This window comes from Leptosomus discolor, chromosome 7 (assembly GCF_034619465.1).
Source record: "Leptosomus discolor isolate bLepDis1 chromosome 7, bLepDis1.hap2, whole genome shotgun sequence".
NCBI lineage: Eukaryota > Metazoa > Chordata > Aves > Leptosomiformes > Leptosomidae > Leptosomus > Leptosomus discolor.
Window position 1 is genome coordinate 6,229,985 of NC_141397.1, and position 27,393 is coordinate 6,257,377.

General features: G+C 44.3%; 2 protein-coding genes across 2 annotated transcripts; one reads left to right on the forward strand and one right to left on the reverse strand.

The window, feature by feature from the left end:
• The first annotated feature begins 394 nt into the window (after positions 1–394).
• TSPAN13 (tetraspanin 13) lies at positions 395–16,357 on the forward strand. The gene is made up of 6 exons (XM_086468262.1): positions 395–457; positions 12,010–12,177; positions 13,437–13,517; positions 14,402–14,515; positions 14,840–14,950; positions 16,177–16,357. The coding sequence occupies exons 1-6, from the start codon at positions 395–397 to the stop codon at positions 16,249–16,251; spliced, it is 612 nt and encodes a 203-aa protein (XP_086324388.1). The 3' UTR covers positions 16,252–16,357.
• Positions 16,358–20,564: 4,207 nt separating this feature from the next.
• On the reverse strand, positions 20,565–24,199 carry AGR2 (anterior gradient 2, protein disulphide isomerase family member). Its single transcript, XM_009948960.2, has 7 exons — positions 24,070–24,199; positions 23,750–23,813; positions 23,621–23,673; positions 22,600–22,673; positions 22,162–22,225; positions 21,207–21,290; positions 20,565–20,614 (listed from the first exon to the last, which is right to left on the reverse strand). The coding sequence occupies exons 1-7, from the start codon at positions 24,197–24,199 to the stop codon at positions 20,565–20,567; spliced, it is 519 nt and encodes a 172-aa protein (XP_009947262.1).
• Between the last annotated feature and the right edge of the window lie 3,194 nt (positions 24,200–27,393).

Below are 27,393 nucleotides of genomic sequence, written 5' to 3' on the forward strand. Positions count from 1 at the left end.
AACCACCCGCGGAGGGAAGGGGCGGGCCGGGTCCCTGCGGCGAGGCCGAGGCGAAGCCCAGCTCAGCCCCCCCCCCCCCCCCCGGTACCGGACCGGCGGATAACGGGCGACGGCGGGCGGAGCGGCCGCCAGCGCTCCCAGCCCCCTCCCTTCCCTCCGCGCGCGCGCCTCATTTGCATATTTTGTACCTTTGCGCCCGGGGAGCGGCCAATCAGCGGGCGCGGCGGCAGGCGGCGGGCGCCGCTCACCTGCTGCGGCCGCGCCCGCTCGCCGGCGGCTGGCGCGGGGCGGGGCGGGGCGGGGCAGCGGCCGCCTCCTGCTGTGCGGTTCCCCGGCGGCGGGTGCAGCGGCCGGTGGCGGCGGCAGCAGCAGTAGCACCACCACCACCACCACGATGGTGTGCGGGGGGTTCGCCTGCTCCAAGAACTGCCTCTGCGCCCTCAACCTGCTCTACACGGTGCGTGGCCGCCGCGCTGAGGCGAGGCGGTGCGGGGGGCGACGCGGGGTGCCCTAGCGGGGTGTCCCTCGCCCTGCGGGTGGGGAGGAGGGGGGTGGTGGGGCCGCGCTCCGGCCTCAGGCGGCCTCCTCTGGGCGCGCTGGTGCTGAACGGGCCGCGGGGGGGAGGCCCTCCCAGCCGGGGGCCGCCGCACGGTTGCGGCCTGCGGTTGGGTGGGGAAGGTAGCACCGGTCAGGCCGGGCTTTGTCACCGCAGGGACGTGGCTCCCCGGGATCAAAATCCAGGGCGGTCGGGGAGAGGGCGGCACGGCGCGGGGGGGGTTGTGTCGTCTCCTGCGGCCCCGGCCGGGCTGGCCTGGGGAGGGGGTGGCCCCGTGAGGGGCGAGGGGAGGCCCGGCCCGCCGGTGCCCTTTCTCCCTGTCCGGAAAGGTCGCAGCGCCAACTCAGGCGTGGACGAGGAAGGGTTTGTTTTGTGATTCGTCAGCCGAGGGGCTGCACCGGAATAAGCGGGGTTCGGTGAGTAACAAGTGCCATGTTGGTGTGTTGGGCCCTACGGGGCACTGGAGAGGGAGGGTGGGTGTGTGTGCTGCAGAGGACCCGGCCCCCCATAAACGACCTCCACTGGGATGGACCAGTGCGTTACAAAGCCTGGGGTGGTGGGAACATGAGTGAGGGGGGCAAAAAAAAAAAAAGGTAGTATGCTAAACTGAAATAACAGACTTATTGGGGAGGCGCAGGCAGGTGCCTGCTTTTGTTTGGGCAAGCTGGAGGACCTGTTTTCAGGAGAAGATAGTAAAATCTCCGATTGTGGTATAGCTGTGGGGTTTTTCTCATCTGTTTTAAAATGACACAGAAACGGCAAGAAACAGGACTGCGTGTAATGGCTTCCTCTCGCAGCGCTTCTGGAGAGGTAGTATGTCCTCTAATGTTTCACGTTAACAACCATGCTGGAGGGTAACTTTCGGCAGACTGGAATTGGGGTCAGCCCATGCTTGCGGGCAGTTGTATCGGTGCTTTTCTGAAAGCGCTGCCTGATCTCGACTGAGGAGGACAAACAGATCTAACTGTTCATCAGAACAAACAGTTCTCACAGCTGACAGTTACTGCACCTGACGGTAATCACCAGGATGGAGCATGTGTGGATGTAGGGGTGCCTGTGCCAAAGCCAGAGTTGTTTGTTGTTATGTTCTTTGGTGTGTGAGGTGACCCTCGTTCCCTCAGAAAAGAGCAGAACAAAAATCTTGATAAAGGAGAGGCCGTGCTATTGCACGTGCTTCCCTGGAGGAGCTTGTGGAGTGGAGTGTGCCCCTGAAAAAGTCTCTGGAGCACGCTTAGGGAGTCCAGCCTACCTGCCATGAAAGTCCCCTGGGATCCCTGTTATGCTATGGGTTGCTCATGCTACCCCCAGCCAGAATAGAGGGGAGCAGGTAGGCGTTGCCTCGTTTGGCATTGGTGGTTGGAGGTAAGTTTAGTGTATGTAGACACTTGTGATGAAGGTAAGTTGGAATCATAGAGTAGCCCAGGTGGGAAGGGACCTCAGAAGATCATCTTGGCCAACTTTTCATGGAATTGCCCCATCCAAACGGATGGGTTATAGGTGAATTGTCCCATCCTGATTTCTCTTTTTCAGTAAACCAGAGGCTAATGCCAGACCTGTTGTTGTTGTTATTTCTTGAGTAACAGAAGTGTGAGAGAAATCTGGGTCTTTCTAACATAATACATGCACAAACGTCATTTTGGTGTCCTGTGGACAGCAGGTTTTTTTTTCTGAAGACACCATCGGTTATTCCTACAGTCATGTATTAGTCAGGTGTAAGGGGTCTGGTAGGTCTTTTGGGTGTATTTTGCCTCAGCAAGGGCAAGTTGATCTTTGGGACCTCTGTGGTTCTGCCTGTACAGTGCACCTGTGACCTTAATCTTGCTCTATTGTCTCCTTGAGTAGAATTTACTTTGTGGGTGTCGCTCAGTGTTCTTTCATCTGACCTGTGCAGAACATGCTTTTGCTGAAGGGAAGGAATGACTTCTTCGAATTATAGTAACTGGAGTATCCGATTGTTAGTGCTTGTGTTGCTTATTAATTATAGGCAAGTTACAAGACTAACACCTCTGAATTCTGAGTAGTAGAAATAACATTGAAGGTGTCTAGTTGGCCTGGTGGAGTTGATCTAGCAAAATGTTCCTTGGTTAGACAAAAAACTGACAAGACAAGACTGGGTTTGCAACAGCACAATGAATGATGGGCTTATTTTTTCCCAATACAGAAGACAACCAGAGAAAGAACTTGATCATCCTCTTTTTTAACCAGTGTTAGTTCACAGTAGTAATTGGTGGGAGGGGAGTAGTGAGGGTAAGAAGGGATAGAAGGTCACGTAGGTAACACTTCTTGAACGCTTTTCTAGCTAGCATTGGTGTGCCTGTCACATGCTTGGAATGAATTAACCCTCAGAACTGTATATGAGGGGTTACAGTTGGTATTCTGATTTTCTTTAAAATGCTTCTAGATTAGGATATTGGAGCTGGATTTTTTTTTTATGCTGTCTTGTTTTACTTTTTATGGTAGTACACCAAGAAAAATATATGTCCTGGCAGTAATAAATATGTTACTGGTTTAAGGCAAGAAACCAGAAACCCACTAACCTAATTGCTCGCTTAACATCATTTTCAGATGGTACTTTGCTGATGGCTTTTGGTTCTTCTCTGGGCTGAGTTAATGTCCTTAGGCCCTGATTCTATTTTTAAATTTATTTTATATGAGTAATTCTGGCATCTATGCTGAGTCTTGCTGACTTCAGTATGGTTCCTTACGGGTATTGGAAGAGTAGAGAAAAACAATGGAGGCTCTTTGTTGCCTCAGTGTCTATATAATGACGTGTATTCCTGGAATAAAGTCTTGCATGGAACAACTGTACAAGGAACTTTAAAATACTAGTTTTGGGTGTCTTAGCAATTTTGTCTTCATTCAATCATATTTACATTTCGCATTGAATGGCAAACCCGCACAAAGTGTTTAAAATGCCTGTCCGCAGAGTTCAGCCAAATTCAAGGGTGTGCGTGTAATGCAAGACTTCTAATTTTCCAAGTACGAGAACCCTGGATGCTCGCTCCACCAATATTTGCTCCCTTGCCCTCCTCTAACAAGGATTTCCTTAGGTAGACAGTGTTCCTTCTTGAGTAATTGTGTTGAAGTGTGAACAGCTGATATCTTATTTCAAATCAGATTCTCAGAAAGGAAAGGGAAATTCCTAAGTCCTCACTAGTGCTGAAAGATTGAAGTGGTAGCTGGGCCACAAGATTAAATGTAAAAAAAGAAAATAATAATAATGCTGACAGTTCATTTGGATGGTGCGTGGTGGTTTTGTCATCTGAGCAGCTACGTAATTATTGCTGCAGCAGCAAACATGAACTGTTTATTGTCGGTGTGTAAACACCTTGCCTTCGCTGTGATAAGCAGGCTTTCAGTTTTTCTTACACCTAGAGTGGCCGTTTGATTTAAAGTAGAACATACGGTACCTTTACCATTAAAAGTGTATTTTTTGTGTAGCGCAGAGTTCATTCCACAAAAGCATCCATGTTTCCTCTTAACACTAGGAAGTACTCTTGTCAAAGCAATTTACTTTTTATAACACTTTGCTCTCTGAACTTGCTTTCTAGACTGGCCTGGTTTTTGCATCGCTTTCCAAAGCGTTGTATTAGAAAGAGATTTTTTTTTCTGTTGCTGCCTGTTGTTCTCTGGGTGCAGTATTTATTGAAAGTGTAATCGGTGCGTTTCTGCTGCCTTTATCAAAATTGCTGTTCCTGTATTACAGAAGCATACAAAGATGAGCACAGAAGTTCTCAGATTTGGACAGCGTGTGTTTGGCTGGTGGGGTTTTTAGCAGAGTTTGTATTAGTTGCAGCATTCCTAATGCAGAGGGGTGAGCATCTTTGTGCAGATCTGCTAGCTCCATCTCCCTTCTCCCTGCATAGGGGAAACCTGGTGGTTGAGGCAGGGTGAACGTCTGGATTTTGATGGGGAAAGAGACTGTTTTCCATGTTTTCTGATAATTCCTGACTACTGTAGTGGCTATGCAGGGCTAGGTACTAGCAGACAGGAATTGGAGAGAAACAGTTCTTGCGTCACGTGCCAGTTTCTTTCGCAGTGGTAAATGAACCTGTGATCTCTGAGTTCAGTTCCATTTTGGTTTGTATAAGCTTGTTTTGAGCTGTGAGAAATGACCAGGAAATAGCCTGCTGTTTGCTGTGTCTGATGGTCTCCAGTCAGCATTTAGGAGTGCAACGTCATGAGTTTGTTGTGCTGGGCTGGTTTAGCTCATCGTCCTAGCTGGGTGCTCAGGAGATGGGCAGGTTGCCTTGGAGCCATTTCTGTCATTCTCAAGGATATTTTGAAGGCAGCGGTATAGGCTGTGCTATCTAGTCTTGACATGTAAATAAAATAGTGGTGCAGATGCTCCTAGGTATGTGGCAGGAAAGGTTAATGTTGGACATGCCAGTTTATAGCCTCGTTTGGGTTTTTGTTTGTTGGCTTTTTGGGAAGGTTTCTATGCCCGCACTTCAGAAGGCAGAAGAGCGACTACAGCAAAAATACAGATAGATATTTTAAGGCTTTCTGTCGGCGCTTGGGAATGCCCTCAGCCATGCCATGTGTCAGTTCATAGCCAAAGTGACAGCGGTTTGTGGTAGCAGGTCAGAATTGAGGTGCATGCTGGGTCAGTAGACCAGATCAGAGTGGGATTTGGTTTTTCACTTGTCTTGCGCAGAGTGTAGTGGCATTGGGAGCTAGGAAGGCAGACGGTGTTTAGTGAAGGAACTGGAGAAGGAGGAGGCTATATGGAGCTTGGTAGGTTTTGATACCACTGATGTTTTCAGCCATCCTGGTGGTGCGGGTGGACGCTTTAAAACCAGCACCATTATTGAGAAGTCCTTTGAATGCCCTGTAGTAGCCTTGTAGCTTAAATCATTAGTTACGTTCCTTCTACTGTCGTTTTTATGTTGAGGGAGATACAGGCATGGAGGAAGGCTCAGTGGGATCACTGAGCTTCCTGAAAACGTTTCCAACTTCTTAAAAAACAATGAACAAACAAGCAAGCAAAAGTAAACATTTGGGAAGATAGTTGTTCCTGCCACACAGGAGAAAGCTTGCGTTTCCAGGGAGTATAAACCAGGTTAAATCTCACTGTCATTTTAACATGAAAGAAGCTTGTTACATGGTCAAAACCAACTCGAACATTGGCCAGTAATGTGAAGAACTCTGAATTAGGCTGTCAGACTGAAAGAACTGGCTTTCATGATAAGAGACAGGAACGCTGCCTTTCACATAAATTGCTTGTTCCACATCGTGTGTCTCAAGGCTGTTCAGTAACCAGACTGCTGATCGCTCCTCATTTAAATAAGTCACCTAAAGGTAGAAGATTCTGCTTGCTGTTAGAAATCCTTTGGAGGTACCCAGAGCTTTACTTACTGCTCAGCTTTTGCTTTGCTTTCATTAAAGCTGAAGAAGTACTGTGAGGAGGTAACGTGGCTTGCAGGTTGGCTGGCTTACAGCTGTGGTGGAAGTGGATTTAGCTTAGTCTTGGCTTGCTAAAGGTGCATCACCATGTACTGCCAGTTGTTTTCACGTGGTGTTTTTAGATGAAGTGTAGGGGACCAGAAGACTTCTAGATTCTTTATGGCTGTGCAGAAATGATTGACCAAGTTGAAGGGGAGGGTGGTGGAAATCTCTGCCTTCAATATATATACCATTTGAGTTTTAAACTTTAAAGCCTCCTTAAAAGAAGTGGAATATGAACTTACACATGGAGAGAGAGGTTAGGGAGGATGTGTTTCATCATGTGTGCAATCTCTCTGGTTTTAGTTCCTGTTCCATATCCAGCCTGACAACTAATCTGTAAATATTTCCTTTGCTGAAATCAGTGTAAATGCTGTATGATCTCTTTACCTGGGAATGGAGAGGCTGTATTTCTTGAAATGTAAGCTCTGAAATGAAGTTTTTACTAACTCCCTTTTGGGCTGAGGCTACAAGAAAACAGTGTGAACACTAACTTCTGCGTGTGACTTCCTTCCTAGTGAGCAATGCAAGCTAGTTGAAATGCTCATAAGTTGGTAGTTAGTCAAAACAGCTGATTTGCTTGTGGCCTGCTGTTGAAGGAAGGAAGAACTGGCTTTGGCATTTGAATTGTTTCTCAGTGGTGTTATCTAGAGAAATAATTTGTCAGTATCTTGATTTCTTTTTGTAATGTAGAATATAAGCTTGTGGATAAGTACACAAGGGGTAAGTGTGAAGACAAACTACTTTTTTCCAGTATAGGAGTGAGTGAAATGAGCAGCTATGTGCACATGAGAACTTGGATTTAAAGAATAGAGCAAATTAGGAGGGAGATCTTTTTTTTTTTTTTTTTTTTTCTTTCTGTAGGACAAGTAGTAATTTATGCAGCAGTAAGGGGAAAGAGAACCCCGACAAGTACTGTGAAGGCTAATGCTTTAATCATGTTGTTAACTTAACTGGGGAACAGGACAATCAAACTTGTGATGACAACTCCTGTCTTCTTTGCTTAAACATTATTTTTGAAACATCTGTGAAGTGTGTATGTGTGTGTATATATATATATATAAATGCATAAAAAAAACAGTGGAAGTCACTTAGAGTGGAGTCTGATCCATTCCACTGATCTTGAACTTATAGTCACTGAATTTTTTCCTGTAGAGACACTGACATTGGAGTAATGCTTTTATCTATTGGCAATATGCTTAATTTTCTTTTTTTTTTTTTAATCCTCTGTAGAAAAAGTACCTGATCTCATAATGAAAACTACTGATCTTCCCTTAGGATTTGTGCTACCTATAGGTTTGTTTGGTAAAATGTTTACTTAATTTCAAATTGATGAGTTTATGTATTGGATTATGCTAAACCTGTGTTTGCCTGTGTGCTTCTTAAATAGGGTTGCTGGAGTTCGTTTTGATGGAGAAGATACTATATAGTAAATGAGGATATTAGATGTAAAATACTAGTTGTGGCCTTCCCCCATGCCCCCATGCACACACTTCCCATGGTTCTATGTTGCTCTTCTGCTGTGTGGACAGTAGATGCTTGTAGCATCTTTCTGTGGGACACATTGCTCCAGCTTGAGATTGTAATACCTTTTTTTCTCTTAATGCCTGTTGGCTTTCTATGTAAACATGCCTCAAGTGAACAGGACCTTTTAAATCACTTCTCAGAACAAGACTTGTACTTGTGTTTTTGAAGTTGGGTAAGTACTTCCTAAGAATCATTCGTTGCTCTTTTGAGAGACCTTCTTACTGCTTGTAAGAAGGTGTTTTGTGGATATGGGGTTTAGGGGCTGGTGGTAGTCTCTTATTTAATGAGCTGGACGGTACGGAAGAGTCCTTGCTAAGTGCTAAATCTGTCCCTTATCAGCCTGTTAAAAACTTGGAATTTTTTATTTTGATGTGGAGAATGGTAAAGTTTCCACGGTGGAAGAGCTGGCTGTGGTGTGTGGGAGTGTTGGTTGGAAGGGGCTGCTGGGTCTCGTCTGTCCAGGCTCCTGCTCAGAGCAGGATTACGAATAACACTCGTTTTCCTGTTGTGGCTTTGCCTACTGAGTCTTGAAAACCTCTGAGAAGAAACATTATCACCTCTCTGAGAATAGCACCAAACCACCTTGCAAATGTTTTTTCTAATGTCCAGTCTGAACCTTCCAAGCTGTTCCTTGTGCTTGTTGCCTGTTGTTTTGTTCTCAGTTAATACTGAGAAGAGCTTGCCTCCATTGTTTTTGAAATGTACTTTCAGCTTGAGTTGCTATTAGCTTATCCCTAGGCTGCCCCTTTGTCAGCTCCATCACCTGCTTCTCAAACATCAACCTCAAGGCTCCAGGCCATTTTGGTGACTATTTCCAGGTTCTCAAATTCCTTTTCAACCTGAGGGGGCTTGAAATAGGACACACTATTTGAGCTGCGGTCTCACCAGCATTGAGTTTCCTTTGATTGCACTTCTCTTGCCTTTCCCTGTTTGCAATGAGAGCAGACTCTTGGCTCATGTTCAACTTGCAACCAGTGTGATCCCCAGGTCTATCTCCGTAAGATGCTTGTTCAGCCAGTCTGTTCCCAGGCTGCACTGAAGCACCCCAGGAGCAGAATTTTGTGCTCCATGAGGTTCCTGTTGGCTTATTCCTCAAGTTTATCAAGGTCCATCTGAGTTAAATCTCTGTTTAGAGAGGCAATCGCTCTTCCTTGTTCAGTTCCATCCACAAATTTGATGAGGATTCATTCTGTCTTACCACCCAGGTTGTTGATGAAGACACTATATGATACTGGCCCCAGTATCAGCTTTTGGTGCTCCTTACCTGCTACCAGCTGGATGCTTAGCCAGCAATCGCTACCCTTTAAGTTCAGCGCTTCAGCCTGTTGAGCTTCAGCTAATGCGCCACTTGTCCAACCCATGCCTTCTCGGCTTACTGGTGAGACTACTGTGGGAAACCAGAGCAGTCCTCATCGCTAAAAACTGGACTGTCATTTCATGTGTTTCTGCTAGATTTATCAAGCAAATACTTGAGGGGTTAGTAACCACGGCTGGCTCTACGTAAGTAAACTCCGATAGGTAAACCGGAGTTTTGGGTGTGCTTCAGTCTTCCAAGGATGACACTGTTTTCTTTGGGGGAGTTCTGGTGCTGTGAAATGTGGTTTCAGTAAAATAAAACGTGACATTCAGAAGCTCCATAGAGAGTCCTTTTTCCTTCATTTAACAGAAATAGGTGACTTTTTATGAGTGAATAAGGCTTGTATGTTTAGATGGTACATAGAAGTACTTAGGGGCTCTAAGTAATTTTGTTTTAAGTATGTTTTACTACAACATCTTAAGAGCTTCGCTTTTAGAAATATTGCATCCAAATCCTTTTGTTTCAAAGCCCTGGAATAAGCACTGTTGAGTAGTCACTTCTAGCGGCTAAGCAGTGCCTAGCACTATGAGCCTTGCCTTGTTTTACAGACTTGTAAAACCTCTTCCCAAAACAGCTTAAGTTATTTTTCCTGTTTGTAGTAGTGTGTGTTTACTTCAGTTTTTCACATTATGGCACTATAAAACTATATATATATATAGTTTTATTATTCAACATTCAGATAGTCCAATCCAAACCTGAAAATGAAGGAATAACCGTAATTTCATCTTTCAGTCAGTGTGCAGAGGAGTCAGGAACTTAATACTAAATCTGTTTCTGGAATGGTTTGTAGACCTGCAGTCTCTATTTCAGTTTTGAAACACGAAGTCAGTTTTCCATGATTTTAAGTGGCCAAAATTGGACTAGCTGATAGATATTTTGATCCAAATCCTGCATCTGCCTGACTGGGTACAGTGGTTTCATGTAGCTTGCCAAGCAGAGCCCAGTAGCATGGATCTGTGGTCACACCGAATTTCCAGATGTTTTGGGGAATTGGACAATGAACCATTTTGTCGTGTGAAAGAAGAGAAAATACAACCTTGGTGCGATGGAGGTAAAGCCTGAAAATGAGACTGACGGCTCTAAAACTAGAATGTGATCAAAAGAGAAAGTAAACTATTTTATGTTATTGTATTTTTCAAGGCCTAGCACCTGATTCCTGAAGATCTGGGATTCAATAGTGGGTTTAAAAGCCAGAGAGGCCTTTTTCCCACTTGAAAACCATAGCAGTTCTAGATTCAGTATGTGGCTGTTTCAACCAGAAAAGCTTTTTAGGCCAGGGGGGCCATGGTGGTAACTGTTTGTGTCGTAAGCGCTGACGTCATGTACGTGTGACCAGAATAATGGAAGCTGAGATGGGTGACCCCAGCAAGAAGTACCCAGTACCCTGCAGCTCACACACTGCGTTTATCCAGTAGGTGTTTCGGGCACAGATTTTGTTTAGGTCTCCTCTTTTGGTTTTGGTACTTCAAGAATCAAATTAATTTCATCCAATTGTTTTAGATGTCTTATGAAATGAGGAAATACACGTTTTGGTATCCTGGAGGCAGATGGTGAAAATAAAGACTTGCGATCATAGCTCAGGCAGAAGAAAGAAGTATTGGTGAAAATCATTAGGAGCAAAGTTTCTTCTGCTTTTCTTTGTGAAATAAATTAAAATTTGACATTGCCTTTGAGATTTTTTTTTTTTGAGATAACACTTTGAAGAGCTGTGTAGTGGCGGTGTGAGTTCAGTGCTTATGAAAGTTGATGCAGAGCATGGGATGTCAGCCAGCTCTTACTGATTGGAAATTGGGTTGTGGGATTTCTTTTGTTGTTCACTTCTGACGCTTACGTGGAAAAATAAATCTTCCTGCTGGTATGAGACAATGAAATAAAGTGAATGGGCGTAGATCAGAACAGCTGGGTCTTGCACTTCACTGCCTGGTTAGCAAGGCTAGTTTTGAATGTGGTAACACCAGGAAGTTTATAACCTTGTGCAGCACGCATTCAGAAAAATCTGTCTGTGGCAGAGCCAAAGTGTTTTGTTTTATTTTTCTCCCCCCCTCCCTGTAATTTAGATTCACAACATATTGGCCCTGTGTTTTGGTTTTAAATAAACATGGTGATTAAGGCTTTTTGTTTAAGAGAAACAAAGGCAAATGTGAATTAATCCTAAAACTCTACTGGTGTTGAACAAACAAACAAGAGAGCATTGGGCATCTTGTGTGTTGGACATCTGGGTTGGCTTTGTCTGCTGCTTCCCTCCTGCTGTACCTCGTTACAGATTTCTCTGCAGCTTTTCGTGTTGGAATTTTTTTTTTGTTCTGTGTTTTTGGCATGGAAACAGGAAAGGCTGGAGCTTCCTGCCCACATAAACAATAAATCCCAGTAAACTAACTGGGACAGATTCTGCATGCCTTCCCTGAATACCATCTTTAAAAGGAAGGAAACAGCGTAAGAGTGTTTTGGGTATTGAAATAGGATTGTCTTCATAGTAGAGCTGTTTTCTTGAAGAAATATGTAGTGGAGACAGGGCACCTTTATTGTTTTCCTATATAAAGTCCTTGAGATACAGATCTACGAAGTATTTTTGTGTGACCTTGTTAACTGTTGTTATATCATCAACTACGTAGAAGCTTCTCTAATGAATTAATACAGCTGTATGCCTGATTACAGTAAGTTTTGGCGAACTACACTTTTTTTACACATTTCAGGGCTGTGGAGCTGTGTAGACTATTTCCTCTAAATACACTGCCCTTGTTTCAGAAAACGTCTGGAAATTTCACTCTTCTTCCATTCTGTGAATTAAAGCTGATGATTTTTAGCTCATTTGTCACTTGTGTTATAATCTACACTTCAGTTTAGTGTCTCTGGTCAGTCACAGATAATGCAGTGTGGCTTGACTTGTAGATGAAGTTGTAGCAGCTCCACATCAACGCTGCTGAAGAATGTGTGCTGTGAAACATCTGGAACTGAAGTTACCTCTGTGATGAAGTGGAGGATTGGTTTATTTAGGGTTGTCCTTCTTCTCTTTGCGCTGGAAAGAAAAATTCTACCTTTCTAATAACAGCTTCAATGTAAAGAATGTAGCTCTGTGAGCCTCCTTGAATATGCAGACTAACTTTTTGTTCTCTCTTCCCTCCAGCTGGTAAGCCTGCTGCTGATTGGCATTGCAGCATGGGGCATCGGCTTCGGCCTCATCTCTAGCTTCAGAGTTGTCGGAGTGGCCATTGCAGTAGGAATCTTCCTCTTCCTCATTGCCTTAGTTGGACTGATCGGTGCGGTGAAACATCATCAAGTATTGCTGTTCTTTGTATCCTTCTGGTGCGTTGCTTGGTTCAAGCCGTGTAAACAACCTGCTCTGTCGGCTGAAACGGACCTGGAAGGTGCTTCAGGAGCAGAACAGAAATTCACAATCTTATTTTGGTCAAGTGCAGTCTAACTTCAACTTCCTTCCCGTTTAACTTGATTCCAGCTTCCTTTTTTCTCCCTTGTTTGTGCCCTGAAGACAGAAGTATTCATGTCTTCTTTTTAAAAATTAAAATATTTTCATTTTTTGAGAGCTTTTTATGATGGGTCACTGTATCACAGATGCCTCTTGCCCAACCCTAGGGTATGTGAACTATTAATGTTTAACGGTAGAGAAGGGTGGTACTTCCAGATAGCGAGCTGGCTGTGGCTGGCAGGGGAATGCATTGTGGTAATACAGGCTGACGAGAAGCACGTTCTTTTCATACCCAGGCTTTAACTGCGAGCCCAGACTAGAAGTGAGCACAGGCCTTCTCGTGTGCTTTGCTGCCCCTTTGTGCTTACTGATGCTGTGTAAGCGGTCTGTGGTGCTGTCTTGTGTAACAAAATTGATCTATTTGGATGAGAAAAGAGATTAATCAGATAAAATTCTAATTTTTCTGGTTGTGGCCTGTGAATAAGTAGTGACCTCCACTTTACAAACAGTTTAATTCCGTGAGATAAGTATCTGCCTCTGAACACAGCTGCCAAATCGTGAAGACAGTGGCAGACTTTCAAAATGTGATCTTTAGCATTTGTTCTTTTTGTTTTACGCTGTTTTCAGACGCATTAGTCCAAAAGCGTGCGAGGCTGTGTTCCAAAAGCAACTCTTTGTTTTTAATCTAAGCTGAAGTTGTCTATTGTAATTAATTACAAGACTAGGTCATTGCAGAAGAAAAAAAATCTGAATGTGCAATACCCAGAAGAGCATTTTGTTTGCTACTAAAAGTCAGGTGTCTTGGAATGACAAAGCTGGAGACATTGGCTGTAATTTTCTCTCTTAAAGTGCCTTTTATTAACAGCTCGTGTTGTCCTGCTAGGCAGGAAGCACCTAACCCAGAAATACCAGCTATGTATAGTAGTAATCAAAAAGAGGTAATACATGGTGATTGAGTTCTGGGAACATTATTCAGGTCATCTTTTCCACATCCAGTCAGAATTTACTTCTATAGCTATTTTGTTTAAAGGACCTATTGTTACCCGATGAAATAAGGAATACCATTTGGCATATGTTTTATAAAAGCAAAATTAATTTGGGAGTGTATCCTTAACTACTATTTCCAGTACATGATTATTCTTTTGCTAGTCTTTATTGTCCAGTTTTCTGTCTCCTGTGCCTGTTTGGCACTAAACAAGGAACAGCAGGTAAGAAAAGTTTCCTGACTTCTCAGTTAATCTATAGCATAATGCTGTACATATGTATGTACATACACAGACACACACACATTTTCACACACGTTTTTTTTTATGTCTGTGTGTATATATATATATAGTCTTCTACAAAATGGGGAGAGCATATTTTAAGAAAATCAGTGTTATCCTTTTAAATAAGGGCTAGAACTTAGGCAGTGGTTGGCTGTGGTAGCTAGAAGGAACTACATCTGGGTTTTAGAATTACTTTCAGCTTTTTTTTAAAAAAACTGTTTTGGCTTTAAGTTTGCTGTGTGAATAGGTTTATGGTCGCAAGTGTAGCAGCTTGACATCTTGACCATATCATGTGTTCAGCAGTTTCAGATAAGCTGATGAACTCTACAGTAATCGTAATGTAAAGATGATAAAGCCACCGAATTGTTCTTGTGTAATTGAAAAGGTTGTGACTACATTAGGAACAGAGGTGACCCTTAAGTGTGAAAGTAAAACCAGCTTTCCTGGGGTATGGAGGCTCATTCTTACTGCGTAAGAAGCAGGCAAGGGTACAGTGACTAAATAATCAGCTTCCTGCAAGCAAGTACACTTTTTGTTTAAAGTCTGAGCAGTCCCGGTTAGCTTAGTTGCATGTCCCATTACTACTCTTAACTGGTTTAGGAAGGAGAAAGGAAGAGAATTAGTTAGAAGTATGAATGCAGTGCTGCTGGGTCCTGCTGTTTCATTAGCTACACACGCTCTTTGAACATTCAAGTCATTCTTCAATATGTTGTTCTTCAGGATCTGAAGGTTTTAGTTGGGGAATTATTGACTCGGCCTAGGATGTCGGTTTCCAATGAAATGCAAAATGGTTCAAATAACGTGTATTTGCTTATGCCTTCTAGAGTCAGCTTCTAGAGGTGGGATGGAACAACACTAACAGCGCGAGAACAGATATTGAGAGAAATCTGAATTGTTGTGGATTCAGAGTTTTTGATCCGAATGAAACCTGCTCCTCTGTAAGTTCTTCCAGCATGAAAAAACTTACAACTTCATTGTGTTTGTTCAAACATGTACAACTGTTTTCGTAGCTGCAGAAAGCAGAGGTTTAAAGAAATGTGTAAGGTAGTTGTTAGAATGATACCGAGCTCTTTAGTTAACTTTCTGGAAACATAATGACAGAGCACCCTGCAAAGGTTGTACTCCCTTGTCATTTATATACTTGCTTTTTTGGAGTCTCTTAAAACTGCTAGAGTTTTGTCCGTGGCTGGCAGTCTTGTAGGTGCTTTCAATCAATGAAGTGTCACCAGAGACTGGAGTGCAATTCTCTGTATCTGCTACAGGATTGTTTTAGAAGTCGCCAGTGTCAACCATGTGCACCAATAATAGAAGAATATTCTGGGATGGTGCTGAGATTTGTTGGAGGCATAGGACTCTTCTTCAGTTTCACAGAGGTGAGTGAGTAGGAAGTTAGAAAATTTAGTGTTTTTTTCCCCCCACTTTTAAGGCTTTGTTTTGTGAAACAATTTAGTTTTAGGGGGTTTATTACAGGAACTCTTCAGTACTACCTCAGGAGTCAAATAATTTACATCAAATTTTTCCAGTCTATCAGCCTGGAATCAGCTATACCAGCCTGCCAAAAGGAGGGCTTGTCTTTATTCAGCACTGGGAGTTCTTGCAGCTTTATGTTGTTCAGACTGCAAACTGCAGCTGGATACCGCGTTGAAATGTGGTGCAGTGGAGTTGAAGTTTTGCAGAAAGTTAGCGATTCGGGTGTACCGTTCTCCAAAAGTAATAGGGTGCTGTTGCTTTACCTTGTTCCCCTGTTCTTCCTGCCTCCCCCCACCCACGGACAGTCTTTGTTTGTGTGTGTTTGTGTTTGTTTTGGGATTATTTTTTTTTTTGGTGCCTCCTGTAGTGCAAAGATAGTTTCATGGTGGCTGAACTGTATTTTAAACACCAGGTTGAAAAGGTCTTTGGCTTTTTGCTTTCGTACCCAGATGACACCTATACTTCCTTTATTGATTGGTGAAAAAAACCCCTCAGAGCAGGGCTTTCACCCCACAGTAATGCATGTGAAAATACTCCTGCTGCTTAGTGCAGTTTTCAGAAGGTTTGTGGGTATTAACAGCAGCAAGAGAGATGCAGCAACTTAAACAGAATCACTCTGACATCTGCCCTGAATTTCTGTACTAAAAATGTGAAGGTGGCAGGAATGGGGGGAAGGTGGTTGGGGTAAACAACAGGATTTGAAAATGTACTAGAAAAATAGCCTTAGAGTTAGGGGGTAACTGTAAATTGAAACGATTTGGAGGATTTGTTTCTCATTACACTAAAAACACATTTATGAATATTTATCATTTGGGGAGGGGGAAGAATGATTAATGCTAGGCATGCCGGTGAAAAATATTTTTGTATTGCATTATGGACACAGTTTTGGCTTGTGTTGTTTTGTTCGCTCTGTTGCTAGGTGCGAATTCTTGCTGAGAAGGTGCAATTTATTTTTCTAATTAAGAAAGCTGGTGTGTGGTTGTGCAATTTTAGCAATAGCAAAATATCCTCAACTTGTGTGCTGGATCTTCGTTGTCAGGATTTTATGTTTAAAGCAAATTTTGTAAAACTGGTGGAAGTTGGGGTGGAGACCCTCTGCTTAATAATATCTTTTGGGTTTTGTTTTCAGATCCTGGGAGTCTGGCTGACATACAGATACAGGAACCAAAAGGATCCCCGTGCAAACCCTAGTGCATTTCTTTGATAAGTTTATAAAGGACTGAATCTTCTCTCTGCACCCTCTACTTCAAAATACTGATTCTCCGTAGTTTGGTATTTCTCCTTCATAGAGATTCTTCATGTACCCAAAAACCCCCTTTAATTTCCGTAAGAAATCCGTAGTTTTCCTATTTAATTTTCCCCTGTTTTTCTTCGAAGAATCTCTGTCTTGAAGTAGACTGGTGCAGTCAGTAGCTGGGCAGCGTCAGACGGCTGCTCTGAGCTGGTTAAATAACTCTGTTAGGGCTTTGGTAATTGATGTGGTGAACTCTATACAGGGAGTTCTATAGCACTACTGGCTTCTCCAAAAAAAAAACCCAAAAGTATTTCCTGCTATATTCATTGATTACAAAAATTCACATGGTTTCTCATTAAAATGATAAAAATATATGGTGGATGTTTGGACTGTATTATTTGATTAGCTTTAGGGTGAACTGTAGTCAACTTTTTTGTCATAATAATGGTCTCCCACTTCCCTGTTAAGGTAAAAATAGAAGCTAAAGATGTTATTTTCTGTAGTGCACCTATGTGTGTGTTAATGACTACTGTAGTTTCCATCCCTCCCCTTCCCTGTTTGTTTTGGCTTTCTGGTAGCTTTAGAATTTTGTTGAGAATAAAAATAATTCTTTACTTTTTAATGGGTATCTTGACTACAAGAATAATGAATGAAAAAAACCCAGGAGAATGTAATCTGCATCTGATTAACTTGAAACTTTTTTTTTCTTTGACAAGTGAATGAAGTTTGGTATTTGCACAACATCAGAATCAATAGTGGTCTGTCATCTTCAGTGTGGGAAACTTGATGTCTGGGAAGTTGTTGTACAGCTATTTTTTTTTTTTTTCAGGTGGTGTAAAGTTATTGTTGTAATAACTCAGCAGTGTATATTCCTCTGTCATCCAGCTACCAGTCTTGATTTCATGAGAGATTGAATGCTGTGTAAAAAAAGAAAGAAAAAAGAAAAGGTCAAAACCCAAAAGCGATGGTTTGCAGTAGTTTGTTTTTTTTTTTTTAAAAAAAAAACAAACAAGAAAAGAATTAAAGTTAGAATGGTACATTATCCATGTAGTTAAGTATCGTCTGAGCCGAAGGAAAGCATGGTCCTTCTCCCAACCTGTAACAGAAGCGATGCATCAGCATCTCAGACATACAGACACCTGAGGTGTAGAATGTTCCGGTCGTTTCTAACCCCGCTGAAGCGCAGACCTGCTCTGCACCTCTTCTTCATTCGGTTGCCGCTTCTCAGAAGCTTGGTGGGCCGCTGCTGTGGCCTGAAAGGTGGCTCTGCAGGCAGAAAAGGGGACGAGTATTGGGGTCATCTGCCAAGGAACTCAGCAGCTGAGCGAGGTGGGAAGGAAGGATGGCGAGGGCGGATGGCAGCGGGTTCTCACAGTCCGCCTTTACTAGGGAGATGCCCCCTTGCTCTTGCAAGGGAGGCAGAAAGAGATTGAAATACCCGCCCGTCAGGACGCTCTCGGGCTTTCACGTGGCCAGTGCTCCTAAGGAAGGGGTTGTCTTGGGGTTTTAAACGAGAAGAGTCAAACCCGAATGCAGAGGAGTGTCGAGGACGACTTTCAGACGACTTCTCTGCAGATGTAGCTGCTGCTTCAGCCTCTGCTCTCAGCGCCATCTCCTGGTGTGTGGGGTGTGAGTTGCTGCTCCCGACGTCGAGAAGTACCGGTGGCCGTTTCAAGCACATGCTTGTACATTGAGCAGAAGAACCCGCTCATGTACTGAAAGACCTTCGGACTATTGCTGAAGTATAATCTAAATGTATGCAGCTTTGTTTTTTTCCCCCGAAGTGCTGTCCTGGTTAAGGAACTACCCAGCCTTTCTCAAGATATGTCAAGAGGACAGTGAGCAGCTTGTGTCTGGCATTGGCAACTGTTAATTTTCCTAGTTTAGACAGGCTCCAGACATTAATGAGTTAAAGTCTTATGGAGAAGGTGTATGAAGCTTGGAATAATACCACCTTGCTGCTTCAATTTTGACTTTTTTTCCTAATTGTTTTGGTTGGGTCTGGTTTCATAAATAAGGCAGGTGATATTGGAGTGTAAATGTGCATCGCTGAGAAAATACTGAAAATGTTTCCGCTTCAGAAACTCTTCTGTCTCGTAACATTTGGTTTAGTAGTCGAAAGACAGATCGGTGGATCATATGGTTTGATTAAAGTTTTTCTATCATATTAATACTACTTTGTGTCTTCACAATACTGATTTAAAAAAAAAAACAAAAACACAAACAAAAAAACCCCAAAACGACCAACATAAACCATAAATTCACGGCAGCGGTGTTGAATCTCGTTCAGAACCTAATTCTTAAGGGGACAGTCAAACACATTGAGTCTGACTTTGGCTTTGGGGGGGAAGAGAGTAGCCTTCCTCAGGAGAGGTCTGACTCGCATGTCAGTGTACGACAGCGTACAAGACTGCTGTACTGTTCTGACGTGTTGAAAAGGAGCATTTTAAAAATGTATTTATACCTTTTCTTGATTAAATGCAGATAAGCAAGTGCTCCAGCCTCTGTGCTGTCCCTCTGCTCAGTGGTGCAACCATCTTTTTTGCTTTTTGTGGATGATGGCTGCTTCTGGAGAATGTCTACCCCTATCTATTGCATCCTTCCCTCCCCCTTTCTGCTGAGAAGTGAAGGAGGGAATGACCTTCCTGCAGCAAAAGAACAAACCTTTTCTGCGTGGTTCTCATCGTGGCTGGTAGTGGTAACAATGGCTGACGTTGCCGAAAAGCTGAGAAGGTAATGGAGATGTAGTCCTGGGCAAAGTGTCTCGTGCTGGTCCTGAGATACTTGAGGTTGGAAAGTCTCGTTTTGGTCTAAGTCTTAAAGTGGTGTGTACTCCTATGGCGTTCAGCTGCAGGGTTTCTTTTAGTTCTGACTTCTCTGTTCTCTTTTGGCCTTGGAAAAAAGCAATCACAAGCCCTAACAGTCATAAAACTAACCATGTACTCAATACAATATCACTTCTAATAATCATTGCAAGGCTTTACTGAAAGCAGGACTCTTAACAGAAGCAGTTTTTGTCTTGTTTGAAAAAAATCTTTTAAGTCGATAAGGTGATCCTTGGATAACTTCAGAATGCAGGCAGTTTAAAAAAAGAACCCCCCCATGCAAACAATCCCATCCGCTGGTCTCGAGTACTCTTCTGTAAAAGGTTTGCACTTGTTATCTAACTGTAAAGAAAGGGCTGACAATGAGAGCTTGACATGAGTTGGTGCTACAGGAAAATGCATGGAGATAAAGCAGGGGGAGCAAGGCAGAGCTTAGCTGGCTGCTGAAACGGGAGATAAAGGCCGCTTCCCTGTGCTGGGTCTTGCTGGGACAGAGTTACTTTGCTTCGCAGCGGCTGGTGCGGGGCTGTGCTCTGGCTGTGACACCCAAACGCCGCTGAGAACAGAGGGATGCTGCATTACCGCCCGGCAGCGCTCACACAGAGCCGAGGCCTCGGCTGCTCCTCACCCACCCACCCGCGAGCCGGCTGGGGGTGCAGGGCAAGCTGGGAGGGGACACGGCCGGGACAGCCGCCCCCAACGGACCCAAGGGGCGTCCCACACCCCACGGCGTCGTGCTCGGCGTATAACGCTGGGAGAAGGAGGAGGAAGCGGGGATGTTCGGAGCGATGGCGTTTGTCTTCCCAAGTCTCCGTCACACGTGATGGAGCCCCGCTCTGCTGGAGATGGCTGCACCCCTGCCCGCCCGGGGGGAGCGGTGAACCAGCTCCTCGTTTTGCTTTGCTGGTGCGGGGCTTTTGCTTTACCCCTTGAAGTGTCTGTATCTCAGCCCAGGAGTTTTCCCACTCTGACCCTTCCAGTGCTCTCCCCCATCCCATCGTGGGGGAATGAGTGAGGGGCTGCGTGGGGCTGAGCTGCGGTGGGGGTTAAACCACAACAGCCCTTTTCCTTCTAAAGTGCTTAGGTATAAAATCATGAGCTGTGGTCTCAAGCAACAGTGATTTTACTCTTTCTAATAGTGGCAGATAATAAGGAAAAAAAAATACAAACCACAGCAACGTTTTGTATGTAAACACTTGAAATGGATTTATTTTTTAAAAAAAATCATTTTTACAGTTGGATCATACAGTACTCCTCTGTATGCCTTAAATTAAAAGCCTCCAGCTTTTAAAAATGCTGCCCAGTACAAAAGTGCTAATGTAAAACTGTAGTGTTTATGTATACAACCCAGCGCTACATGTCACTAAATATCACTAAATAGTCTCTTCACCAGTTTCAGGGAGCGGAGAAGAGATGGAAGATGAGACATCGTAGTATCTTAGGGCTTCCTCCTTCCCTTTACAGTTCAGTCTTCAGGAGCTTCAGCGCTTTCTGCATATTGGAGTGCACTAGAAATGGAATATTCAGACGGGTTATTTTTGTTAGCACTTTCTCCGCCAGCGACTACAACTACTGTAGAGAAAATGTCGTCATTATTATTAAAGCTTTCTCTCACACGCCTACTGCTCTAGAGACTGCTGCACTCTCCTCTTCCCGGCGTTTTGCGAACGCCATCTGTTCGCTTCGGGCCGGTGAGGACATCCCTCCGTGAAAGCGAACGCGCGGGCGCTGGCCGGGCAGAGGCGGGAGGTTTGCGGTGCCGAGGGAGGGCTGGAGCAACCAGCCTTTCCCTGCTCCCGGTGCTGTCCCGGCCTGGCCCCGCAGGGCTGTGTGCAGGTCTCGCCCCTGCTTACAGGGACCGCGGGTGCCTTATGCGAGTTCCTGCTGACGCAGGCTTTTTTGAAAACGGATGGATGTTTAAGTCTCCAGGGCTCTGCCATCATTCTCTTCACCTCACCGAGCTGAAGGCTAGCATCCTGGTTCCTTTTAATCCTAGTACTGATGGCGAGAGTCTGTAATGCCTGGCGTTACTCCTTGTTGCGTGGAAAATGAGGCTGATTTCAGAATATCTTCAGAATATTTTCAGAATGCAGTACTTACGCAACGAAATGTCAGAGGGCTCGTATGCGTAGAGACGGTTTGAGTATCTTCCAGTGATATCTGCTCTCACAGTCAGGGAAGGGTCTGGAAAAAAAAAGGATGAGAGAAGTCGTAGAGAACAGGATTAACCTTCCAGCAGAAGGAAATAACGCTTTTGCTTGCTTCCTGACTGTTTCTGCAAGACACATCTGCTTCTACCAACAACTAAGAGGTTGTTTTTCTAAGAGTCACTGACATTTCAATTTTAAGCGTTGCATTTGCAGGTTTTTTAAGAAGGGGATAGGTTTAACTCTGATCAGTATTGATCAGCCTTGCGCCCTGTGCCGCTGCATAGGGCCTGAAGTAACTCTACAAGCTGAGGCTGCTTGCAGGCTTCAAATGTTATTAAAAAAGAAATAAAGGAAGAGGTAGCATGGCAGTTGGTTTATAAAGGTATGTGTTCATCATGCGTATGCAGTACGTGAGGCTACGGCTCTGTTCTGGCAGAGGGAATACCCGGACACATGCACGACCGCTCATAGGTCTCCAAAGCAGAAATGCTTTGGGGGGTTTGGGCAGGTCAGGGGAGCCAGAACAGAGCACTGAGCCTTGGAAATCGGGCCATGGAGCATCCGGGGTCACTGCTGTTCCTGCGATCGCGTTACAACCCAAAACCCGACGGATCAACGGTGTTTCTGGAGCTAGGAGGGTGAGCAAGGCTGAGCCAGTGCCCCCCCCCTTGCAGTGACGGTGGCGTCACGGCCTTTCGATGACATGACGGAAGGAATTACGTAGAATCTCTGAGGGAAGAAGCTAATGACCTGGCTGGGGTTGCTTTGGAATTTGATCCCACAAAACCAGCTGGAAATGTTATGTTTCTCATGAAATAAATTCCTGTTGATAAGCCCAAGGATTTGAGACTCATGGCGCAGCCGGGCTTCGGGCCGAGATCGGCGTTGGTGCTCGAGGGACTCACCTATGAACATAATCCGAGGGACGTACTGGCCGTCAGGTGCAAGATTCTTGTCTGTGGTTTCGTACTTAAAGAAAACAGAGAAGGTTCCCAGTCAAGGAGGGCATGTTATAGAAATGTTATTTTTTGTCTCCATTGTACTCTGTGTTATGGAATACAGCTCAAACGATACGTTTTGTGGTAGATTGACTGTCCGTGATGCAATCTCTTAACAGCTGGAATTGCAAATTGATGTCAACAACAATTCAGGTTATTATTAAACTTTAAATTCCCTCATATTTTGATGGCTACTGATGGAAGAGACTTATCTATTATGCTTCAGCAACGGCCATTTTCCTAGCCAACCCTAGCTATTAAACTGACTAGTTATAGCTAGAGAAGCCATAATTAAAAATAGAACTTTATTGCTTTCGCTTAATGAAGTGTGAGTGGGAAACTTACCACAAGGTTCAGGAGAATGAATTTTTCAGCCAATTGCTGTATTTCTTTATCTTCAGCGAAGGCCTTCTTGAGGGCTAGAGTGGAAACAAATGGGAATGATAGTTAAAAATATGCTCCCGAAACATACTGTCCTTGAGAAAGAAATTCAAACTGATGGGGTCAAAATGCGAATTCCGTTTACAATTACAGCAAATGAAGATTTTCATCCCACTGGAAGACAATCAACTCATTTATATCAAAGAGTAATTATGGTACAAGATGTCTCTCCTTCCTTCAGGTAGTGCAGCTCACACTCAGATTTGTCTCCTTAAGCTCGAATTTGAGCGTTTGACCCTTCAAACCTCCTGTTCTACTATCGCCGCTTCTGGTCCCAGTTCGTAAGGCACCGCCAATCCAGTGCGTGGGACTTCAGCCTGAAGTGTCTGAAAGGGTTTTGATGCTTGTGCAAAGATCCTTCGGGAGTCACTGGAGCTAGGGACGGACGCAAAGGTCTTGCCGGGTGGATTGGGTGCTGGGGGAAGGGCCCTCGGGTAAATTCGGAAACACTGGGAGAAGAGCAGCCCCCGTGACCAGCAGTCCCACAGGAGCTCAGTCTCAGCCTCGTTTGATCTAGTCCCTGGCTCGATTCAGTCTCGGTCGTCAATGCCACCGAGAGCTGAACGCGTCCTTTCCACCAAATTATTGTTTTTCACTGCTCCTGGTCCTGCGGTTGGTTTTGGCTGATTGCGACGTGAGCCAAAACCAGGTGAAAACCTCCTGACCTGTGTTCGTATCACGTCATACCGAATTGCCGTTTTTATTTCCTTTCTGCACGTGGAAAGAATACCTCCGTGGGACAGCGACTTGAAAAACGCTCCCCGTGCTGGTGCAAGTTAGCATTTCGCTAAGGCGCACCCAGCAAGCAGAATGGGGGCTGGGGTTTAGCGTTTTATTATTATTTTTTTTTAAGCAACATTTATCCAGAAACTAAAGAACCAGGTGATTTTTGTTGTTGTTGTTGTTTTTGGTGCAAAGGGGTTACCTTGGCTGTGCGGGCAGTCCTCCAAGTGGTGGATGATCATCAGGGGTTTGTTGCTGGAAAAGAAAAGAGTCCTCGTGAAGGGCCGGGGAGGCGCTAGGGGGCGCGGAGGGGCGCGGAGGGGCGCGGTACCTGTGCTTGGCGCGGAAGAGGGCTTCCTCGTACGTCTGGGTCCAGAAGAGCTGGTCTCCCCAGCCTGCGGGGGGAGGACGGGCGGCGCGTTATAAGGGGGGACCCCGGGGGCCGCGGGTTCGAGTCCCGCCCACCTCAGCTGGGAAGGGCTTTGAACAGAGGGTTTTAAATGAGGAATGAAGAGGGAGGGGCTGCTAGGAAGTGTATTTGCAGAACGCATTGCAGGAAAATTAACTTACTAGAACAGCATAGGAGTCAAACCTTTAGCAGATTGCACTTTTTTTTTTAATTTAGGAGTGGGTTTTCTCTGTGTTTTTTACCTCTGGAGAGTGTCTGAGGCAGTTTTGGTTTCGCGGTAGTCTGCTTTGCGTCCTTCTTGCCCACATCTTTTGCCAGGGCGCAGGAGATGGCAACGAGCAGCAGGAACACGGACATGTAACTCTTCTCCATGGCTGCTCCTGGAACAGAGGAGAGCAACCCGACGTTGTTGTCCTGCCTCCCAGGCCGGTGCTTGCTTTGAGGCACGCAGGAGGTTAGGACGGGTAGAGCAGCAGGTCAAGCCAAAAGCATGCAGCAGGGCGAGTCAGGGCTGAAACGAGCTGCTCCAGGCAGGGCCTGGGCTCAGGGGAACCGCTAGAAGGCGTGAGGTTTGCTTAGCAATTGCCATGGAGGACCTGGCTGCTTTCTGCTGCCCCGTTCCTGCCCTTGGGCTGTGGTCCTTTAACGATGCACACGTACGTGTTAGTTTCTCTCTCTTCTTTTTGCATATATTGAATTTGCTCAGTGAAACAACGGAGTTCTGGCAATTCCAGAAGGACTTTCAAGTCCTAATAAGTTCACAGTTCTACCTCGAGCTCCCAGTGTTATAGTAACCCAGTAGCAGGCGCTGAAAAATTAACTCATCTCTGCTCTTTCTCCATTTCTCAAACGAGAAGTTAAAATGTTAAGCTAGGCTTTACAGTGAGCCATTGGCACAGGCACAGCTTAATGCTGTTGATGAAACTTGCAATCCTGTCTTCCCCCTGAAAAGTATCATCTAAGCCTTAAAACCAGTCGAAACTATAATAAAAAGAGTCGTGAGGAGCTGCTGTGTAGAACAGCAAGAACTGAAATGCAGTTTGCTGGTTTGAACAACACAAAGCAGAAGGTGTTTCCTGAGCTGGACTCTGGGGCATGGAGATGGAGATGAGACATGTCTGATGGGAAGCTCCTCAGTGTTTCAGCTGGGATGATGCTTTGAAGGGGTAAAAGACTTCAGCAACGTGACCCTATGTTTTCTCATAAAATTTCCTCCTGGACACCCAATACATAATGGGTACAGTAAGAAAATCTAAGATATTCCAAAAGCAATACAGAAAATGGGAAAGATTCGTGCAAAAATTATTGCAGGCTGACAGTTTTTAAAATTCAGACAATGAAAATGAAACTGCAGGGAAACAGAAACGTTTTCCTGGGTAGGAACTGCAGGAGAGACGTTAGCTGAATTTGCATCAGTTTCACAGTGCTCTTTGCTACCAGGATGTCCAAGAGACCTCAGACATCTAAAAAGTCACAGCATCAAGGGCATGAAATAGACTTTTGTGGTAGACTCCCTTTTTGCCCTAAGAAATGTCTCCTTGGCAAGGAAGAAAATTGCATAAAGTTAAGTCAAACCCAGTAGATTTTTAGGGTTTCCTCAAGAGTCGTTCTGGCTAGACCTGTACAGTGGAAGCAATGCTTCTTTAAAACAAACAAAAAAACAAAAACAGAAAAAAAAAAGAGAAAGAAGGAAATAAAAGACCAGGCAAACTTTATGCTGTTGCTGCTGCAGAATGCAGAAAGCAAAGACAGAGGAATGTTAAACCTGCTCTTTCAAAACTTCACCTCTGGAAGGCTATGTGCATTTTTGCTAAGTTTTCCACCCCCCCAAAAATCCCCTTCCTCTCCTGGCTCGTTTAACATGCAAAGCCAACGTTTCTCTACACATTTTTCTTCATAGCAAGCTGTGCTTTGCTGAAGTCTTCTCTTTCCTTCGATCGGCTGCCCCAGCCCCAAGTATCCCGGGCTCGCAGCTCCCCAGGTACGTTCTAAAGCAGCACGGGCACCGTGCCTTACCTTATTTACTCTCCCAGACGCCTGCCAGGGTGCAGAGGTGTTCCCGGTTACAGTGTGAACGCTGCCTTTCCTACTGCCTATTTATGCACCTTCACACACCCCAACTCCACCCACAGGCTTTGAATTTGAATACTACTTCCAAAGAGCTAAACTTTCAGGTTTTTTTCCCCAACAAAACATTCAAGGTCATGTTTGTAATTAAATGACATTACAGTTTGCTGTCAGAGACTATAGCTAAAGTTCAGAGATGTTCTAGAGACTTTTGGGACATTTATCGAAAAGTGATTTTAAAAGGTTGGCAAAGATCCAAGTCCAGGTAAGCTTAAGTCAGGACTCCTGATTTGCCTGAAGAGTGATTTGTCTTTTTTTGATTGGTTGGGAAAGCAAGACGGGTTCTTCTAGTCCTCTGAAAAAGTTGAATTGATGACTCAGAACTTAGATGTTAATTAGATAATTACCTATGCACATTTTACAGATATGTGTGCACACATGCGTGTGTAACACCGCATGGGAAAAGTGTAATAAAACCTAAAAGAAAGTTAGTAAAGATCTTCACAAAAAATGTGTTTAGAAGCTGTGACAGCGGACTGTGTTCTTAAGTGGAGGTCTGAATAAATATTTAATTCGAATTCCATGTTTAATTAGCTGTGTAGAGAATTATTTTTGACTACAACATGAAAATCAAGCATTTTAGGTTTCAGATACATGTATAATACAGCACAATGCTTAGGAAAAGTAAACCTTTTCAGGTGGCTGGAAGGCCATCCCTCGTGTGGCACTGACTGCAGATGGTCCTTCCTCAGAGGTCAGTGCAATTCTGTCATCAGCGATGTACGTTGAAACTACCGTATGTTCTCCTTGGTGCATGCCTCATGTATTTCAGCGAGATAAAATCACATGTTCACGGGCAGTGAACACTTAACTACTCAGTCGGGCCGATGAAATCCATCAGATACGAGTTTTCCTGTTTGAAATTCACTGCTCTCTGATGGTTCCTAACAGCACCCGTTTTTTCTGAATATACTTAAGAGAATGTAATGCTTTGGATCACGGTTTGTTTGGTTGGTTTTTTGTTTGTTTGTTTGTTTTTATTAATCTTTTATAAATAATGATTAGGAAAACGAGGTGCAGAAGCAAGATGGTGAAGTCAAGCAAAAAGAAAAATTGCGGTTCCTTACAAAGGTAAAGTAGTACTGTGCTTTGCTTGGATGCTTGACTTATTAGAAGGGTGAAACCAAACCTCCCAGGGAGGCTGGTCATTTTAACTCCCCTTTCTGTATGCTTCGTGTCATCTATAGCCTGATAAAGAAATGAAATGAGAGAAAGAGGTTGCATATCAATCTCTGCGCCTCCTCCAGTGCTTCTCCTTGAAGGTTCAGAGATGTATTTTGTTAGCTTCGAATCACATCCAGACAGATTTTCTCCTAAAACATATATCAAAATAGGTTTCCAAGATCCGTCTTTGGACAAGCAGGTTACATCCTTAATCTGCTTCATTGCAGATGGACAAGTCAAAAATTAGGTACCTGTTTCTGAAAGCTTGGTCTCAG

Excerpts from the sequence above, each read along its gene's own strand:
- TSPAN13 (XM_086468262.1), top strand. The coding sequence starts at position 395 with ATGGTGTGCGGGGGGTTCGCCTGCTCCAAGAACTGCCTCTGCGCCCTC. Across the intron at positions 458-12,009 it reads CCCTCAACCTGCTCTACACG|CTGGTAAGCCTGCTGCTGAT; the intron begins GTGCGTGGCCGC and ends TCTTCCCTCCAG. Across the intron at positions 14,951-16,176 it reads TCTTCTTCAGTTTCACAGAG|ATCCTGGGAGTCTGGCTGAC; the intron begins GTGAGTGAGTAG and ends TTTTGTTTTCAG.
- AGR2 (XM_009948960.2), bottom strand. The coding sequence starts at position 24,199 with ATGGAGAAGAGTTACATGTCCGTGTTCCTGCTGCTCGTTGCCATCTCC. Across the intron at positions 23,674-23,749 it reads CTCTTCCGCGCCAAGCACAG|CAACAAACCCCTGATGATCA; the intron begins GTACCGCGCCCC and ends TTTCTTTTCCAG. Across the intron at positions 22,226-22,599 it reads TCATTCTCCTGAACCTTGTG|TACGAAACCACAGACAAGAA; the intron begins GTAAGTTTCCCA and ends GTTTTCTTTAAG.